Consider the following 20845-nt stretch of genomic DNA (forward strand, 5'->3'; position numbering starts at 1 on the left):
TGCAATTATTCTTTTCCACCACCCCCATTTCCCCTTCACCATTATCTGAACTGACAATTTTTCTACTGAACTTTATTTTTAATACATGCTGGCTTGCTGCTCAGTCTGCATCCTCTTTAGGGTTACGATCTTCTGTGTCACACCAGCAACAGAGCAATCACCTCTGTCTTTCACAGAGCTTTCACTTTTTTCCTGAGTCAGTGAATAAATGAACACAGTGATTCCACATCTGAACTCTCTGCTTCTTGGGTAATGATTTTCTCTTAAGCTTTTCCTGTGTCTACCCAGAGTTTGGCCCAGAGCTCTGGCATCCATTTGGACCACAAACAAAGATATCAGACTGAAGTATCCCATTTGCAGCCTGAACAGTTTGCTTCCTCTCCCATCCTGACCCCACATTACCTGGCCTCCTCACTTCCTTCCCAGACTCAGCAACTTTGCCAGCTTCACACAAGCAAGAAAGGGGAGGAGAGGGCAGGTGGTCCACGCCAGCAGGCACTGCACGCTGGCGGGAGAGCAGATGTGCACGGAGCGGGCAGCTGGAGCTGGCCAGGACTGGGGCTGTTTGGGGGCCTGTGCACAGCAGAGGTGGGTAAGGCATGGGGGAGGGAGTCTGCTTGGAGCCGGAGCCAGCCGGTTGCTGGCCTGCACTTTGTGCTTATCCTCCCTTTCATCCTGGCCCTCAGAGCCTGGGAGTTTCTCAATGGAACAGGCGTCTGGGGAATGCTCTGCAGGGGGTGGAGAGGGCTGGCCAATGAGGGGGGCATTCCAGGCATTCTTTACATCCTCCGGGAGCCAGGCATTTGGGCGCAGAGAAAGGAGAAGCTGCCCTGCACTAAAGGGAAAAGGATTTCTTTGGAAGGAGAGAATGAAGGTGGCGGGGGTGCCTTCAAGCAGCCGGGGACAGAGCTGGATGGGGAGGAATGGAAGGGCTCTATAATTTGACAAACCCAGCTCTTCAGTGCTAAAGGCAGAAAGGGCAAGTTGGGACGCTCAGTCCAGGGCTCTCTCCCCTCTGTGCGCTTACAAGGGCAGAACTGCTGATGGAGGTATAGCCGGGAGACTTTTGGAGCTAAGAGCCGGGTTTTTATTGTGTGTTTTGCTTTCATTAAGCAGGGTCTCCATTTTTCACCCCAGCGACTCCAAGGAAGTGTGTTAGGAGAAAACTCAAAGATTTGTGTCCCACTCCCCAAACAGAATGACTGAAGCTATTTTCCAATCACCATTCTCATTTTTAATGGGGTGGTTCTTTCTAGTCACAGGAGGGAAGAGGGACCATCAGGTAGACAGAATCAGGGCGTGGAGTGAGGGAGCCAGAGACCCCCTCCAGATAGTGCAGTGGGACATGTAGATTTACAAAAGATCCCCACCCCCGCCTTTAATCAGTAGGCAAGCACTGCAATAATACCTCCATGTACACAGAACTTAGATGTCACAGTGGAATTCCCCAGAACACAGCATTCACATTATTGAAAATAGTAAGATTTGCTTTTTTAAAAACACAGAGCTGAAAACATTAAAATAAATAAGAACTTTCTAGGGCCCTAAAGGCCCGGAGAAACAGATACATCCATTCTCAATAGCAGGAGCAGCTTGGAGGCTGGAGAAGTTCAGAGTCCTTGAGGTCCAAAGTGGGGTCCAGGGGAATCTGAGCCCCTTGAGATGAAGTCCATTAGCAGCCTGAGCCTTTTCAAGTCTTTTAGATTCATAGCAGCGACTCCATTTGCCCTACAGCATGAGGACCTCCTGGCTGACCCTCCCTCAGGGGGACAGCTGGTCCCAGGACGTTCTCTACATCCTGGTGCATGACTCCATGCCCTTTGATGGGCAGGACCACAAAACACTGATAAAACAGATCAGCAACGGGGCCTACAGGCAGCCTCCTAAACCCTCTGGTGAGTGAGGGATGTGGGCGTTCTCATCCAGACCCTGGGTGTCCTTTGCTAATTCCTGATGCAGGAATTAAACAGTGACAGTAAAGTGAAGCTTCCCTGGTGGCTCAGACTCTAAAGAATTTGCCTGCAAAGCTGGAGAGTGGGATTTGATCCCTGAGTCTGAAAAATCCCCTGGAGAAGGGAATGGCAACCCACTCCAGTATTCTTTCCTGGAGAATTCCATGGACTGGGAATTGTCTGCAATTGCAGCCTGGTGGGCTACAGTCCATGGGGTTGCAATGAGTCAGATGTGACTGAGCAATTTTCACTCTCACTTTCCAAGTTTGGAGGATGGGAAAGGGGAGAGAATCTTTGAGGAAACAGAGGTTGTGTTCTCTTACTGCTCAGCTAAGTATGGAAGGGCACACTCTAGGAGACCATTCCCAAGACACCCCAGGGAAAACTGGCGGGGAGGGCCACATTCCAGTTTGAGTGGTTCTGTTAGGGGAAGCACACTGACTGAAACCGCCCCCCCTGGCCAGGCACCATAGTAACCATTTGCATGAGTTGTTTTATAGGAGATCCTGGTAAGGAACACGGAACTAATAAGCCTCCACCAACTGGCAGAATTCAGGAAAGGTTAAAAGGAGACACCACATGTCCCACCATCTCCCAGAATCCTTCTCTCTGGCATCCACCTTGGCTGAACAAGATATGCACCCCCAGGAAGGACTCTGAGTCAGAATGATTGGCTAAGGGCAACCCGGAAACTAACCCCATCACCATAAAACCCGAGACTGCGAGCCACGTGGCAGAGCAGCTCTCCTGGGTTCCCTTACCCTCCTGCTCTCCACCCGGGTGCCCTTTCCCAATAAAATCTCTTGCTTTGTCAGAGCATGTGTCTCCTCGGACAATTCATTTCTGAGTGTTAGACAAGAGCCCAGTTTTGGGCCCTGGAAGGGGTCCCCCTTCCTGCAACAGTTGGTGGAGATGGGAATGTGTATGTGAATGAAGAGCTTCTAGCCCCACCTTGGCAGGATGGCATCACACACAAACTTACTCTTTACAGGAGCTAGGCACTAATAGAGTGCTCTTTCCAGCTCTCTGCAGCCCTACTATGGGGAGGGCACAGGCAACCCTGTGCCCGCACACGGGTGGGCACCCGGCAGCGACCCTGGCTGGGCCTCCGTGGCTCAGTGGCTGCGGCGCCAGCCTTTGTTTAACAAGTCCAGGGGTAAGAACTAAACAGCCCAGACCCTCCAGGGGGATGCCGCCCCTCGTCCTGGTAAGGGTGGCCTCAAACTGCCAAAGGCATTCTCAAGAAGAAGGCGTCGACCCCCTCAGAGGGGGCAATGGGCAAGGCAACCTGGAAATTAACAGGCAACCTAGACTCAGCCACAGGCCTTCCTTGCTGCTTCTCTACTCATTTCCCCTCTAGGGCTACCTTCTTGGTTCCACGGGGCTGAAGACATTGAACCCTCAACGCACTTCACTTGCCCACTGCCCACATCCAGCCCTCCCCAGGGCTCAACTGAAGCCACCTCAGCCTTCTGGGCTGGGATGCGGGTCCTGGGAGGCAGGGAAGAAGGCAGTCTCCCCCTCAGGGTGCATCCAGCTGCATCTCAAAGCCTGCCCGCATGGGCAATGCACCCCCCTTCAGCTGAGCTCCGAGCAGACCCTCAGTCCCTGCTGGCCGTCCTCTGTCCCCTCCGGGCAGTCCAGCAGGGAAAAGCAGCTAGTCCCCAGCAGGTCCTGCCTCCAGCGCCTCAGGCCTCGGCTTCCGGGGCCCTCCGACGGGGGTGCCTCCAGCCCCAGGAGGTTGTCCACAGACACAGAGCCCCGCAGTGGGGGCTCAGGGAGCCGTTCGGGCAAGTCCAGCTGGTCAAAGGACTCAGAGGACAGGATGCTATCCTCACTCACGGCCCCTGAGGGGCGGCTGGCCCTGGCTGGAGGGTGTGGGGAGGCCAGTTCATCCAAAGAGCCGAAGGTGGTGGGCGCTGTGTGCTCCAGGGCCGCATGCGAGAACTTGCCGTTGTGTTTGAGAATGCCCTTGCGATGCGGCAGCCGCCCCGAGGCTGGAGGGGGCTCGTGCTCCATGGTATCCCCCCTCACAGATACGTTCCCGGCATTCGTATCCCCACTCACAAACACGTCCCCGGCATCCAAGAGCTCCCCAGACTCGCTGGGCTCAGGCGAGGAGTAGTAGCCGGACTCCCGCTGGCGCGCCTTCTTGAGGATGCCTTTCTTGGGGAGCAGCGGGCCGGCCTGGCCCGGGTTGGAGGGGCTGGGGCTGGGCTCAGGGCCCTGCCTCGCCCCCTCTGCGGGATTTGACGTCTTCTTCTTGAGAATGCCTTTCGGCAGCTTGAGGCCGCCCTTCCCAGGGCGAGGGGAGGCGTCAGCGGCCGGGGCCGCCTGGAAGGTCTGGGCCATGTCGTTCTCCTTGCGAGACTTCTTGAGCGAGTGCTGGCGCTCCAGGTCAGGGGCAAGGGCCTTGCCGCCCGGCGCCTGCTGCTTCAAGAAGCTGCAGACCTTGGCGCCGTTCTCCAGGAGGGGGCGGGAGGAGCGCCAGAGCCACTGAGCCACGGAGGTCCGGCCGGGGTCGCTGCCAGGGTGCCCGCCCTCGTGCGGGGCCCCCTGCTCTCCGACACGGGTGGTGTAGCCCCAGTTGACCCACCAGTGGCTGGCCACGTCCTCCAGGGTGGCCCGGCGGGTAGGGTTCACCATCAACAGCCACCGGATCAGGCCACAGGCATCTAGAAGGGGAGAGAGAGGCTTCAGCTCTGTAGCCACGAGCTCGGGCACCCGCAGCGTCCCTTCTGGCTCACCCCATGGATGCTAAGACAGGGCTCCCCCCCAGGTCAGCTGTGCCCCCAGGCAGGCTCCCCAGTCTCCAGGACCACAGCCATGTTTACATGTCTGCTCCTTTGCTCCAGTGAAATGCAGGCCTCTGGGGGTGGGGCTGTGCTGCTCAAGAGTAAACCAAGGTCCTCACACCCTTCTTCTCACCTTATACACCATACACGGAAGGACAAAAAGATTTCTAAGGACAAACGCAGTAGGAAATGAGACAACTGTGGCAGATAGGATCTAAACCAGGCTTTAGGAAGCACTTCCCAAATAAGCATGCCCATAAAGGAAGATTCAGCCCTTCCTTCCTTGCAGGTCACAGACACAGGAGGCAGAGAGATGAGAGCAGGAGGTGGGGTGGAAGGTACCTTCATCTACAGTGGGTTGCCGTCTTCACTTAGAAAGTGAAAGTGAAAATCGCTCAGTCACATCTGACTCTTTGCAACCCCATGGACCGTAGCCCACCAGGCTGCAATTGCAGATAATTCCCTCAGTCCACGGAATTCTCCAGGAAAGAATACTGGAGTGGGTTGCCATTCCCTTCTCCGGGGGATCTTTCAGACCCAGGGATCGAACCCCAGTCTCCAGCTTTGCAGGCAAATTCTTTACAGTCTGAGCCACCAGGGAAGCTTCACTTTACTGTCACTGTTTAATTCTTGCATCAGGAATTAGCAAAGGACACCCAGGGTCTGGATGAGAACGCCCACATCCCTCACTCACCAGAGGGTTTAGGAGGCTGCCGGTAGGCCCCGCTGCTGATCTGTTTCACCAGCGTCTTGTGGTCCTGCCCATCAAAGGGCATGGAGCCATGCACCAGGATGTAGAGGAGAACGCCCAGGGACCAGCTGTCCACCTGAGGGAGAGACGGGGTCAGCCAGGAGGTCCTCATGCCGCAGGGCAAACGGCTCCAGGCTCCCCTTCAGTACCCACGGAGGGGATCCCAGAGCCCAGAGCATCCAGGGACCACCTCCTTCTAGTACCCAGAGTCAGAGAGGGCCGTACTGTAGACGGGACTGGGAGTCACGGAGGTGTCACCTGCCTCTGCTTGGGGAGGCTGGCCGGGTGCTAGGAGAGGCAACGGGAATGCAGAAGGTGTGGGGCACAGAGCCATGCTGTCAGGGGTCAGGGGTCAGAGGACTTAAGCTCTCACAGAGCCACGCTGTCAGGGGTCAGGGGTCAGAGGACTTAAGCTCTGTCAGTTTTGCTACTCCCAGCTACAGAACTGGCTGGGCACTGCTCTGGCAGGGAAATGAATCTTGCAATCTGAGAAAGGGAATCATTAGAAAACCAGCTCATCCCTCTCTCAAGGTCTAAGCCAAGAGATTAGGAGGAGGCCAGGTACTCACCTCTGGTCCTGTGTAGGGCTTTCCATTGACGATCTCGGGCGAGGCGTAGAGGGGGCTCCCACAGAACGTCTGCAGGAACTTGCCTTGGTGGTAGAGGTTGGAGAGGCCAAAGTCAGCGATCTGTAGGATTGGGTCAAACATGGACAGGGTCACACCAAGGCCTGGATTGTTTTGTAGCTCCTGGTCTGCTCCTCTCCAGACTCCAAGGAAACACAGGCCCTGGCAGAAGGAAAGGGTGCCCATGACCTCTACCCCATACTGGGCATCACCAACACAGCTCAGGCCCTGGAAGAAAGAGCCCTTCAGAGGCTGTGTCAATGAGGTGTGCCTGGGCAGAGGTGAGGGGAGCTCCAGAGACCTCACGGTTCCCCAGGCCCTTTGCTCATGCTGCGCTCCACTCCAGGGACGCTCAATCTGCCTACACACGTCCTACCAACCCAGAAGGCTCCCCCTGGAAGCCTTCCATTGCCCTGAGATCTCCTCTTCCCATAAAGCCGTACAATTTCCAATGACTCACAGAAGCCCCTGCTCATCAGGTCTGTCTCCTCATGCTGCCACGTCAATACGCTCCCCACGTGGACCACCTGCCCCGACCCCTTCTGCAGCTCCTCGCACAGCTGTGACCCATGGATGGGACTAAAGGCCACTTAATGACTGAAGGACGGCTCTCAGTTGGAGGGGGAGAGGCAACGTCTCATGTCAGTGCCAAGGGCCTCAGAACACAGTTACCCCATGGGCTGGGGTTGCCGCCCCAGCAAAGGGCTCATCTGGGCCCACATCCAGGCAGGAAGTGGTGGTGGGGCTGGGGTCAGTCCAGGAGATCTGAGAAGCCACAGTGAAGGCAGAGCAAAGATTAGGGCCATCATTATGGCCCAGGAGAAGCAATCTTCTTACAGGACCTCCTGAGCCCTCTGACACTGAGGGTTTGAGGGCCCTCAAGCCCATCTTCTCGCTCCTCAGAGAGACCCTTCCTCCAGCTCTCCTCAGACAGAGGCTGAGACCTATGCCCTTTTGCTCCCAGCCTTCCTCCCCAGCAGAGGGTCATGTGTGTCCAGGGTGGGGAGGAGCTGTTTATGAACTCTGGCTCCTTCATTTATGGGTTTTATTGGCCTCTTATCAAGCAGTTACCTACTGACGCCCATAACGAGGCAGATGACTGGTACAGATGGGAAAGTTCATGCCTGCCTGGATTGTGTGCATTTACTGGCTCTGGCCTCCCCCTCCCTGGTCAGCATCAAAGTCAGCCCCACCTACTCCGGTAATTGGACAGGAGAATGAACTCAGGGCACCTCAGGGCACAGGTCAGGGGCCACTGGGGAAGAGGCTGTGACCTGAGTTTGGGAAGATTCTAAGGAGGGTCCAAGTGCAGAGTCAGAGCCCTCCCAGGTGTCTGCAGGGCAGGCTCTTGCTGTCTGCCCCTTCCAGCCCTGAGATCCGAGTTTATCACATCAACACGAACTTCTCAGACCTAAATTTAACTACTTAGCCATGGGAATTCAGCAGCAGAAGGAAGCAGGAAGCTGGCGCTGGAGTGCTTGCTGTGGTGAAAGGTGCCAAAGGGCTCCTTAATGGTAGCAGATTAAAGTACACACACATGCGTGTGTACGTGTGCCTGTATCTCTGTACACACGTGCAGGTGGGGCACACGCAGGCCACGGCCTCTCCCTGCCAGTTCCAAGGCTGTGAGCAGCAACCGACCCTAGATCTAGACTCCTTCAACCTTGTGACGTTGAGGGAGTTAGAAGACTGGTTCCAGCTGACCTTGCTAGCCATGGGACCTTGTGCAAGACACTCCTTATCATGAGGCCGCAGTTTTCAACCCACAGAAGGAAGTGCTGACATGGAGGACGGCTGAGGTCCTTACCGGGACTCAACTCCTGGAACCTCCTAGAGACTAAAAGATGCTTAGCTGGGGCCAGTGCAGACGGTCTGGGGAGGGGTGGGGGAGCAGTTTTACACAAGAAGTGAGGCTCACCTTGATATTTCCGTTGGCATCTAAGAGGATATTCTCCAGCTTGAGATCCCGGTGGACAACCCCGTTCTGAAAGAGGGAGGGCAGGGGTCAGGGGAAGGCCATCAGGGGAGACGGACATGAAGACCTAGTCTGGACAGTGAGGAAGCAGCAAAGGCGGGGTACGCACAGATAGGCAGGGAGCCCATCTTTATCGGTACAACAAACCATAGGTCCTTCCAACCCCAGCCAAGAGACTTGAAGCCAGAGATGCCAACACTCCTGAGTGGAGAAGCACACCTCGCCTTTATTTCTGTGTCCCCGTGTGGTCCTGGCGAGCCGCGGGGCCTCTCTGGGGAAGCCAGCCCCGGCCAGCGGCTCACCTGGTGGCAGTGGTGCACGGCGGAGACGATCTGCCGGAAGAAGTGCCTGGCCTCGCGCTCGCTGAGCTGCTGCCGCCCGCTGATGTAGTCATACAGGTCGCCCCGGCTGGCATACTCCATGACAATCACGATCCTGCTGCTGTTCTCAAACACTGGGGCAGAGCGCGGCAGCAGAGTCAGGCTCTGCGGAGGGCACGCTCCCGCCAGGGCCCACACCCTCCTCCCGGCCCCAAACCAGAATCTGTAAGGGGGCAGGATGCTGCCCGCCGGTGCTCCCGGCACCTTCCAGGAGCAATGAGTTCAGGCCAAGAGGACTGGCTCACCTCCCTCTCCTTGGAAGTTCAGGCTTCTGAGCCTTCTTAAAACTAGCCTATGAATTCCAAGACATCACTGGATAAGAATGAGAAGTCAGGCTCCCTGGTTCAGAACTCAGTACTTTTTTGCCTGGTGACCTTCGGCAAATCTCTTTCAGATACCTCAGTAAGGACACAAGTTTGGGATTCGAATCCTGGCCCCAACACTTACTAGCTGGGTGACCATGGCAAGTTATTCAATCAGTGCGCCTCAGTTTCCTCATATGAAGAGGGATAATGACAGCAACTTCACAGGGCTGGGGCGAGAAATAGATAGAAACAAGTGACAGCTCTCGGGCTGGCTGAGCGAGCTGGTGCGGAGCCTGACAAGCAAGCAAGCACTCAACAGACGGAATCCGCTGTTTATTTATTACTAGCATCCTCACGCATAGACTTGAAAAATAATACCCAGAAGATCAGAAGAGGGATAACAGCATAGGAAAGTGGTTTGTAATCCACAGAGAGCTGAGACACTCATCACTCTCAACTTCTTTGATTTCCCGTCCAGAGTATTCAGGCTTGGGCCTTGTACGCAGAAACAATCAATACATATTTGATAATTAATTGACTGGCTGGGCTCCTGGCGGTCAGCCTATTCCAGCTGGCTCATCTCCAGGTGTGGGAGCGGCCCGCTTGCCACCACAGGCCTTGTCTGTTCTCCTGGAAAAGCAGGGAACGGCTGGTTCATCAAACTGGCCCTTCAGCTGGGTGTGTGTCAAAACACGCATGTCTGTGACATTGCATCTTTGTGTCAAGCGGGTCCTATGAGTCTGGCTTGCTCAGCCAACCCCAGAGCGATTCCTGTCTAGCCTGGGAGAAGGAGTTGAGAGAGGAGGCTACTCCCAGGGAAAGTCTGAGCTCCCAAGCAGTTGGGCATCTGGCCAGGAAGACTGTGCTTTTTCCCAGGAGAGCACCGTGGCCCAGACTTCTGGGGCCTGCCTAGAGACTCCAGCCCTGTGGGTCTCTACAACCCTGCAGGGTGTGTGTAAACTCTGTGCCACGGAGCTGGGGGTCAGGAGCCAGCCAGGGCACATTCTGGAGGGCAGCTATGTTAGAGGTCAGTTCCCAGGACTGGAGCTTTCTCCTTAGTCCCTATCTCTTGAAGTCTGTGGATGGGGATGGATCTGGGAGAGCTCTGCCAGTTACATAGTAACTATGATGCCCCAACATCCGCTGAATCTGAAGGTGCAATATGTAGCAGTTACATCCTAAGCTTCAAATAGTTCCCAGACCTAGCTGGAGATATGGGATGAGGGATACTGGTCGGGGGAAGAATTCACACATACACACACCAACCACCAAGTTTAGCCTGGCTTAACCAATACTCTATCATCTGCCCACTCTCCCCTGGGGGGATATACACAGAGATACAATTAGCCTTCTCAGCCACTTGCTTGGGCTCCTCATGGGACAGGTTCAGGCCAGGGGACCATGGCAGTGGTTCTGCTCTTAAGCCTTCTTCTAAATAGAACTTGAGAGAGGAGCCCTCTCTTCCTCCCACCAGGAATATTCAGGCTGAGGGCAGAACCACAGGCCCCCCCTCCCTCCTGCTGCTCCTGCCATTCCTCGCTTCCTGCCTGATATCATGGAAAGGCTGCCAGCAGACAGGAGCGTGTGGGAGGCTGTTCCCGGTCTTTCCCTCTCGCTCACTGTTGTCTGGGTCACAGGGGCAGGGCAGCCGGAGGGGAGAGCCGGCACTGATGTCAGTGCCAGAGGAGGCTGCGAGATACGAGGACGGGTAGGAACCAGCCTCACGGCGGGAATGATTCAGAGGACAGGGGGCCTGGCTCTTGAGACGCACAAAGAAAGAGAGCACCCACACGCCGGAGACAGGTGCAGGTCTCCGTATGTTTCAGCTACCCCCACAGTGCCAAGGCTCTCACTGGGTTTGGGGAGGCAGTGTTTAAGTACGGAAAACCTAAGAACGAAAATGCCTCCAATCTGTAGCGTTCCTGTCCTGAGCTGAGTACTTGGTGACGTTCAATTTGATCTTTGCAACAGCCTTGTGACGCAGGTGAGATTATCTCATTTTACAAAAGAGGAACTGAGACCCAGAGACTGCATTACATTACTTGCCCAAAGTCATGCAGCTGGGCTTCAAATCCAGCTCCTGCCCAAGCCTAAAGCCCATGCCTTTTTCTACTCCTGTGTGTCATCTGTTCCGACTGCGCGTGTGCACACACACACACTCAGCTTCAAATGCTCTGCCTCTGTACCTTCGTGGATGGCAATGATGTGGGGGTGGTTGAGTGATGACATGATCTCAATCTCTCGCCGAATGTGCATCAGATCTTGCTCATCTTTGATTTTGTCTTTCCGGATTGACTTGATGGCCACCTGGGAACAGAGGGTGCAGGACAGTGAGGAGGAAGGCCTGGCAGGCAAAGGCATCCCTGAGGACTCTCTGGGGGAGCCCTGACCCTGCTGATCTGCCTCCAGCTGCTACAAAGGCCATAGGTTGCACCCAGAGAAGCCTCTCCACCCTTCACTGGGGCAGGTAGCAGAGAGGCTAGAGAGAACCTTCTCTGGCGAAGATTCTTGCCTGGGTTGGGTGCGGTTTATGTAGCAGGAATGAGGATAAATCAATGACCTCACTCAGAGTATGGATAGGTGAAGACGGTAGGTAACAATCTATACTTGTAAGGCCGATGCTTTGTGATTCAAAGCAAATTTATCTTGGTCCACCACGAGGAAACGACTGGGCCTCTTTTGCTCCCCACTGGGTGGCGAGCACGGCGCCTGGCACGCAGTAGGCACTGAATAGCCATTTGTTGCAGCTGTCACTGAGCTGGCCCTCTCAACCAGCCTGAGAGGCAGGCGTGGAAAGCACCACCATCCCCATCTCCAGGTAAGGAAGCGCGCTCCTAGAGAGGCTAAGTTTCCTTCCTGTTCAACATCACACAGGCACTCACTGGCACAGATTGGCTTGCACTGTTGACCCACGTCTGATACTTTTTCCACCACAGCCCTCCACTTTGCTACAGTCTCTAGCTAAAAGGTGGGAAACAACCCAAAGGCCCATTAACGGATGACTGATCAGACAAAATATGCTATGTTCACACAATGGAGTATTATTCAGCCACAAAGGAGAATGAAGTACCGATACATGCCCAACACGGACGAACCCTGAAAGCATGCTCAGTGAAAGAAGCCAGACACACAGGGACAAACGCTGCACAACTCTACTTATCTGAGTAACTAGGATAGACAAACGCACTGCACAGAGAGCAGGAGGCTGGTTACTGGGGTGGGGGTGCGGAGGCGATGGGGAGTGATTGCCTAGTGGATACTGAGCTTCCATTTGAGATGATGAAAAGGTTCTGGAAATGCATAGTGGTAATGATGTACAGCACTATGAATGTACTGAACTGTACACTTAAAATGATGACAATGGTGAATTTTATGTCTTCCCCCATATACAAAAGCGAAGTCGCTCAGTTGTGTCTGACTCTGTGCAACCCCATGGACTGTAGCCCACCAGGTTCCTCCGTCCATGGGATTCTCCAGGCAAGAGTACTGGAGTGGGCTGCCATTTCCTTCTCCAGGGGATCTTCCCGACCCAGGGATTGAACCCAGGTCTCCCACATTGTAGGCAGACGCTTTACTGTCTGAGCCACCAGGGAAGTCCCAGCTTACAAAAAGATCACTCAAAAAAGTTATGAATAGTAAGGTCTCTCCCCCAGCACCAAACAACCAGACAGTTAAACAACAGTCCTCTGGGCTTTGCTACCTTGTCTGTAAAGGTGATCATGCCATATAAGGATTAATCTCTGACTGGTACCTGCAGTGGGTTCAGGAAGGGTGGAGTGAGGCAGAGGAAATGGAAAAAGAACTGCCAAGCAGCCGCTTAAGCATAGCTCTTAGACACAGACGGGTCCCAGGCCTCTGTCCTGCCACACGGAGCAGGGTGACAGAGGAAACTCGGGTGTGGAGCGTGGGCAGTCGGGGAACCGGCCCTCTAGGCTCTGCGGTCCTCCCGCGGCCTCGGAGCTCCGTGAGAGCAACGGGCTGGACTAAGGAGTATGTCTGCCACGCTCTCCTTCTCTGCCTCTGTGAGATGACCGTATAAATGCCACGGGCCACGGGAGACGCAACGCGGGCACCCGGGCCGGGCGGGGGAGGGTGAACCATTCCCGACAGGTCCTGTGCGAGGGCACGGGAGGCAGACACAAGACTTCCCCTTCCCCGGAGCCTGGCGAGTTGTAAGAAACCCGAGGAAAACGGCCCCTAGTTCATTTCCCAGGAGGGTTTGCCGCCCCTCGAGGTTCAAAAGGAGCCGGAAAAAGGAGCCCGGGGGCGGGGCCGCCCACCCCTTCCCAGGGCTCCGGGCAGACAAAGGCTTCCGGCTTCCGACGCGCCCGCGGGCCTGTGTCCCCTCAGCCAGGAATGCGGAACCGCCGCAATCCGGCAGAGGAGCGCTCACAATGCCCGGGCCGGTCACCCCAGCAACGGGCCAGGGCCGGCGAGCCTGAAAGAGGGGCGGCCGGGGGACAATGGCGGCGCGAGGGGCGGTCCCCCTGGCGCCTCCTGCCCACGCCCCCGCAGGGGCCCCGCTGCAGCTGCAGGGCCGGCTGCGCCCCGGGCGTCTCCTCACGCCCTCCACCCCTCCCGCTCCAAATGACCCCAAGGAGCGAGCCAAGCGAAAAATCCCCCGCTTAGAACTGGACAGGGGGTGGGGACGGGGGAGGGGCTTAAATCCTCCTCCAACTACAGGCTTCGACCGGCAGCCTGGTTCCTGATCACCTCTCCTATACCCTTTTTCTCCCCATGAAGGACAGATATTGTGGACTAGTTCTTTTCTCTTTAAATTCTTTGTTTTAAAAATCAGGTAATACCCCGAGCTCTTCAGATAAAGGGCCATAAATTGAATCTATTTATGTAAAAGGAAAATCACATATAAATCACATACTTAGATACTGAAACAGAAATATTTGAAAATTTCAGATACATATGCAAAACCTAGGCATATCTCAGATGTACAACTGTGCACACACAAACATAGACAATCAGCAAACCACTGTAGGCGGAGTCAGAGCTCTAAAGACAAGCCTAACAGAAGAGAGGTCTCAGAAAAGGAAAGGGCCCTGACAGGTGCTAGGAGGAGTCACTGCATGGGTAGAGGGTGTACAAGTTGAACCCTGAAATCCATTCTGGAAGCCTACGATTAAAACCAGAGTTGTTCATCCTCAATGGACAGCTCCATCCCCCTGCCAGCTCATGCTCTGGTCCCATTATCTATGCTAGGTCTTAGCAGACCACAGTTTGGCTGGCACTTCCCAGGAAGGAAACAGATTAGGTCATTGAGCCACCACCAGTCCTCAAACAAGTGACAGATAAGAAGAGCGATGTGTCACTGTCCTAGTGGGCCTGGGGCACTTCCCCCACCCACCCTAGCCCCACCAGACAGGCCTCTAACTGCTGGAGAGCCTGTCAAAGTATATGAGATATAGCAACAGCTCAGGCTTATAAGGAGCTCAGCATACAGAAAACACTCAACTGTTTACTGGCGAACACAAATCACAAATAAATATTTATTGGTTATGTCACTGGGCTGATCCCTGGGACCAAGGGGACCAGTGCCCAAATAAGATTTTCTGCCCTTTTTGTGAGGCATGGGTGGAGACAACCTTGTTTACTAGAACTCATTTCGAGGGACCTTTGTTCTCATGTGCAAGATAGTTGAGCAACCACTCTCTAAAATATAGTGACCAGAGTAAAGGAAGAGAAAGATAGTCGCTGAATGGATCACCCAGAGGCAGGAAAGCCACCTGCGTACGGACAATCCTGGTTCACCCTGTGTAATTAACAGTGCCCTTTTTACTCTCCGAAGTATTCAGGCTGAGATGTTATATTACGTGGCCACCCTACTTAGACGGGCCAGGAAACTGAAACACAATAATGACAATATAAATGTGAACATTAGATCAGTGGAGGGGTGCCAAGAGCCCAGGTATCTAATCTTTATTTGCCCCTTTGGAGCTATGCAACTCAAGACAAGTCACTTAAATGATCTGGTTAACTGGTCTGGCTAGTTTCAATGTCCTCACCTGAAAAATAAAAGGGCATTTATTCTCCAAGCATTTGCTGAACGCCTACTACATGTCCGGCACTACAGTAGGTGCTGGACTCAGACAAAACCTGGACAGTCCCTGCACCAAGGCCCTTGACCCAGTCAGTGTGACTGAGATCCCTGCCCGCCCAGGGGCTCCAAGAGCACTGGAGAGCTTTGCCTGGAGGAGCAAGGTCAATCACCCCTGGGAGAAAATTTTGTTTTAGATCTTGAAGGGAGAGTGGGGTTTACCAAGCCAAGGCACATAGGATTTTGGAGGGGGAAAACAAGGGCATTCCAGGCAGACAGAAAGGTTTGAGAACACACCAGAAAGAAAGGAAAGGAACTATTCGTGAATTTGCACACTAGGATCTCTAAGCTCGCTTCTAAACTCCAGCATTTTCTGATGAGGTTCTTTAGAAATGGGCCACCTGCTTCCACACCAGGAAGGTGCTGGCCAAGGATTGTTATAATGGGCTTATTCAGAGGCCCCGTGCCAAAACCGTGTTAACCTGCCGAGCAAAATTCCTATTGATACCAGCCCAGTGGTTTTCTTGCCTCTGGGGCTCTGCCTGCCTGAAAGGCAGCATGGTTAATTCCCTATCCCATTTTGCAAATGCAAACACTGAAGTCCAGAAAGGTGACTCTTCCCAGATTCCTCAACAAGGCCAGGCTGTCAGGATCCAAGATGGAGGGTTGCTGCGTGTAGAAGCTACCATCTCAGAAGACAAAAGGTCCTTATAGATGTTCTGGCCTGCCTCTAACCCCTGGAGAAGGGAATGCCCCACACCCTGGCTTGGGCTGGGCTGTGCACCACCAGCCACCATCAACCCACTTACAGATAGACAAACATGTTGGACAGATGGGTGCTGAGGTCAATTGGTTAAAACACTGCCTTCTCTCCTTCTAATCCCCATAGGAACTCAGATCAAGAATAATATGCATTCAGGAGAGAATGGCAGAAAGATTTTAGAAAAAGATGACCTACAGGTACTGGCTGCAGATGACAAGAGAGAAGCTACAAGCTGGGCATCTCTGGTCATAGCTATCAGCCAGAGTTGGAGCCAAGATCTTTGACTCCTTTTTGGCCTTTCACGGAGCAGCTGCCTCTGGAAGGCAGGTTGAGGAGCTGGAGGATGACCCATTTAGATTACAGAGGAGAAGCTGCGCTGGGCTGGCAGGGTGAGGATAGGCCTGGGGTGGCTCACCATCCCACCAAGCCTTCCAGAGAACCCGGCAGGGACCAGGAATGGGTTCTGAGGGGAGGGGGCGCCGCCTCCCCTAAATCCTATGCTGTGCCCACCCCTTCCTTGACACCCTCTGGCCCACTCTGCCAGACAAAGCGCTTCCCTGCCCAGCCCTCCTGCACGGCTTGGTCAAAGCCCAGGAACAGGAGTCGCCTGCAACCAGAGTCTCTCTCCCTGCCCTGAGCAGGCAGGTGCAGCAGGCGCTGGGAGGGCAGCATCACACAGAAGAGGCCTCTGGCACGTGGCCAGGTGGCAGCCCTTCTCTGGATCAGGGGCTAAAGGAGAGACTGGGACTCTGAACGAGGCAGAGACCAAAGGGCTTAGGAAATCAAGCACATGCCGTTCTCCTCCTCAGGGCAGGACAGACCCAGGATGGAGGGACTCCCCCTTCCCCAGGAGAGGGCAAGGAGGACCGTGACAAAGCCAGCCCTACTAGGGTAACACGACAATGTGTGGCAGCTGACATGCACATCACCTTATTTAACCCTGGGAGAACCCCACAAGGTAGGAGTTATTATAATCCCCACTTTACAGATGAGGAAACTGAGACGCAGAGAGGTCACACGGCTCGGAAGCAAGCAGAGCCGGGATTTTGAATGCTTGCACCCTGATGATGAGCTGAGCAGTTTTCCTGACAAAGGAAAAGCCTCGAATGTAGTGTAGTTCACCCACTCAGGAACCCTGGGCGCAGGCAGTGAGGACACAGGGGTGCGGGTTGTTCTCGAAGACTCTTCCCACTCTCAGTGTGCCTGGAGCTCTGGGAAGGGCAGTCGGAGCTAGCTGCTGGAATGACAAAGCAAACTGAGGCAAGCCCGGGCTCAGCCCAGAGCCAGCTCCCAGTCTGAGACTCAGTCCTGGTCATCTCACGCTGGGTGGTCAAGTCAGGAGCCGATGTTGCAGGCATGCCACTAACCAGCCCCAGGACATGTCACCTGCCCTCCCTGGGCTTCAGTTTCCCCATCTGTCAGTGAAGGGATCAGACCATCTCGGTCATGTTCAAACATTTTGAAATCCCATGCAATAATCCAATATAAAAATGAGACAGAAGCTCCCCTGGCCCAGATCACTCTCCCCTGGGACTCCCCTCTGCTCGTGCAGGTAAGAACTCTATGCAGACCACCCTAACAGCTGTGGTGGACTCCACCATTCCAGGCACCCAGGAGGTGCTTTTCTTCCTGGGGGAGGGCGTCAGAGCTAGGAGAGTCACAGGAGGAAATGTCATGTGGATACCAGGAATGTACTCAGAGCTAGAAGATCCAGAGCAAATATTTATTTTTCCTTTAATGTCCTCCTGGAGTAGCCCTTAGTCCTGCCCACCTGCCCCTCCCCCTAGACAATCCCATTGGGCCCCTGAGAATCCGATCAGACAGGCTGGGAATTGGGAATGGGGCGGAAGTCACCCAGCAGGCTTTCCTCTGATCCTCCTCCCCAAAGACCTTGGTTCATTTTGGGGGAGGTCGTGGGCTGCTCCCACACTCCTCTCCTGGGACACCAGGTCGGTCTTTCTTCAGAGAGGACACTGCAGAGGCAGGAGTGGGGTGCAGTGGGGAAAGAGGCTTTCCCTCCAGAATTTAGAGAAACCAGAGTTTAGCAGTGTGTAGAGCTGCTCTCCAAGGAGGTCGGAGGCCCTGAGCAAACTGCCAGCAGAAGTACAGGGTGATCTATGGATCAGGGAGCAGGTCCCATTCCTACTCATCTTGGCTCCCTGGAGACAAGAGACATGAAGCCAGGGAGCACCTCTGAATTCTCTGTTCTGATGTAATAAGAGCTGAAATCTCTGCCTACAGCCACTGAGGTTTGCAAACTGAAAGCTGGTTTATCTCATTCCAGAATCAATGATCTCTCCCTTTCTCTCTTACACACACACACCCATACACACGCAGTGACCCAGGTCAAGAGCTTAATGGGGTTTCTAAATTTCAGTGTCAGTTTCTGGGCCACCCCATTCCTCCCCAATCCAGTCTGCCCCCCAACAAGAGGTACGAGCCACAAGCCACAAGAAGCTATTTTTCAGCTGAGCCCCTAACAAAGCCTGGGTCCAGCAGTCTCAAGCCTGGAGGCTTATTGGGCCATCACACTTTATAGAAAGAGAAAGAAAAGGAGAGTCAGGAAGTACATGATTGCCCAATAGCTGTAACCTGGCAGTAGGCACCTGGGGACTGTGCCAGGCGTTAGCAGGAAAAACATACTCGGTTCTATTGATGGGGCCATAATCCACTCCCTTTCCCCAGCATCCACTCTCCTTCACCAATGAAATGACTTCCTGAATTTCAAACCAGCTACTGGCTGCAAAAGCAAACAATCTGGGAGGTGACTTGCTGCCATAGCCAATAGGCAAACCACGGTCACGCATACATGCACGTCTCATAACCAGCACCCAACTGGATTTGGTAAAACAATCCCTAAACCACTTGCTTTTAAAAGGCTTCTTAAAATACAGATTATTTAGGGACTTGTCTGGTGGCTCAGATGGTAAAGAGTCTGCCTGCAATGCAGGAGACCTGGATTGGATCCCTGGGTTGGGAATATCCCCTGGAGAAGGAAATGACAACCTACTCCAGTATTCTTGCCTGGAAAATCCCTCGGACGGAGAAGCTTGGCAGGCTAAAGTCCACGGGGTCACGAAGAGTCAGACACGCCTGAGACACTAATACTTTCACTTTCGACCTTTCTGGAGGTTCAGTGGTTAAGACTCGGTGCTTCCACTGTAGGGACACGAGTTCATCCCCGATCCCACATACTGCACAGTGTGGCCCCAAAAAATACAGATTATTTGGCCCCATCCCAGATCTTCAGAATGAAATCCTCCTGGTGCGGAACCAGAGAAGTGGCTTCAATAAGCACCCGGGTTATTCCAATGTACATTAAGCTCAAGTTAGGGAACCACTGTTAACTTCTGCAAACTTGCCATCCTTTTAGGGCTGGTCTTTCCAAATCAGTTCTCAATGTGGGTTCTATTGTCAGGAAACAATTTAAATTCGTATTTGTACCTCATTCAGTCCTCATAGAAACTCTGAGGGAGCCCATATTTTCTTCATTTTTGCAAAAGGAGAAACTAAGTACAGAGAAAATAAACTGCATAAGGTCCCACACATTAAAGTGACTCGGTAGTAAAGAATTCATCTGCAATGCAAGACATGCGGGTTTGACCCCTGGGTCGGGAAAATTCCCTGGAGACTGAAATGGCAAACCATTCCAGTATTCTTGCCTGGACAATCCCATGGACAGGGGAGCCTGGTGGGCTATACAGTCAATAGTGTCACAAAAGAGTTGGACATGACTGAACAACAACCCACAGATTACTACTACTATACACACCTACATCCGAAATGAACAGGACACGTCCCTGAAAAGGCCCCAAATCCAAAGGCACCTTGGGGCAGGCACAGTGGATCCTTCACCAGAGCCTGGTTTCACATTTACCAGAATTAAAAACACATCATAACAAAACTTTGATTGAATGTCAGAGCTGGCAAGGACCTAAATGTCAAACCCACCCACGCCCCTCAGGAGGGAGGGATATCTCCATAGTCTCCTGGGCTGCCAAACTCCCAGAACTGAACTGAGGAACTGGACGCCTCATTCCTTTATTCATTCGGCTACACATACGCACTACCCCCCTAAGATCAAGTGCCTTCTACTGCCTCTTGCCATGCTACTACATTGGACAGTCTGTTACAAACAAAATTCCACTAAAGTCTCATCTCTAGGGAGCCTCCTCACCCTGCCTCACTTTGGAAACCATCACTTGCTGACCAGAGTTGTTCGGGGGGTTCTCAGGTCCACGACCACTGTCCCTATACTCATGGACAGACAAATGTACACAGAACACCATCAGCGCGCGCGCACACATACACACACGAAGATGAAGACTGGAGGCAGGCACCCCACCGAGCAGGCACCGGACCCCAGCCCCCGCTCCCCGCCCCGCCCCCCCCCACCCCCCGCCCCCAGGCGCGGCCGAGCCCGGAGCCCGCCGGCCGGCGCCGCCCAGGGCGCCGCACTCACCAGGCGCCCGGAGCTCTCGCGCGCCTTCTTCACCTTCCCGTAAGTCCCCTTGCCCAGGGTCTCCAGGAACTCGTAGCGGTGTCGCAGGTTGTGCTTGTGGTGGTGCCGCTTCACCGCCTGCTTCTTCATCAGGGGCTTGGGCGACTTGAGGAGCCCGTCGGCCAGGGGCCGGACCAGCTCGGCGGCCAGCGCGGCAGTGGCCGAGGGCGCAGGGCCGAGGCGCCGGGGAAAAGGCAAGGACTCCATGGCCAGACGGGGGGCGCGGGCGAAGGGGGATCGGCGGCACAGCACACCCGAAGACCTGGACACCTGTGCAGCTCTCGCCCCGGAACCCACGGTTGCACCTGCGTTCGCGAGCCAGCGCTGGGCTGCAAGCAGTTATAAATGCCCGGAGCCCGCGGGCGGACCACGCCCCCCGGCGCCCATTGGCCGGGCTGCCCGGAGCGCGTGACCAGGGCCGCTGGCATTGGCTCCTCCTGCGCGGCGGGGAGAGTGACAGTGGAGCCCCGCCCACCCGGGCTCCGGGGAAGACTTGCAGCGGCAGGGGCGCGCGGGGCGGCCGCTGGGGCGGGGTGGGCTGCGGTTGATGCTGCCGGGACCCAGAAGCTTTGAGAGCCCCTGCACTGCTCTGTGCCTCTCAGAGGCTCTTGGTACTGCCTAGAGCCACCTGTTGCCCTTTCACCAAGCTGTTCTCAGTTAGCAAGAGGCAAACTGACAATGATACTGTTCCTCAAAGGATTTCTCCATCCTGAGTAATTTGCTTCTCCCAAGTCAAAATCCATTAAGT

At 54.5% G+C, this 20845-nt stretch overlaps 1 protein-coding gene across 1 annotated transcript; it reads right to left on the reverse strand.

Moving 5' to 3' along the window:
- Positions 1 to 1211: 1211 nt before the first annotated feature.
- NUAK2 (NUAK family kinase 2) lies at positions 1212 to 20406 on the reverse strand. The gene is made up of 7 exons (XM_027564277.1): positions 20059 to 20406; positions 10971 to 11091; positions 8402 to 8553; positions 8043 to 8108; positions 6068 to 6187; positions 5442 to 5574; positions 1212 to 4627 (listed from the first exon to the last, which is right to left on the reverse strand). Exons 1-7 carry the CDS (start codon positions 20302 to 20304, stop codon positions 3531 to 3533), a joined length of 1935 nt encoding a protein of 644 aa, XP_027420078.1. The 5' UTR covers positions 20305 to 20406; the 3' UTR covers positions 1212 to 3530.
- Between the last annotated feature and the right edge of the window lie 439 nt (positions 20407 to 20845).

This window comes from Bos indicus x Bos taurus, chromosome 16 (assembly GCF_003369695.1).
Source record: "Bos indicus x Bos taurus breed Angus x Brahman F1 hybrid chromosome 16, Bos_hybrid_MaternalHap_v2.0, whole genome shotgun sequence".
Classification (NCBI taxonomy): domain Eukaryota; kingdom Metazoa; phylum Chordata; class Mammalia; order Artiodactyla; family Bovidae; genus Bos; species Bos indicus x Bos taurus.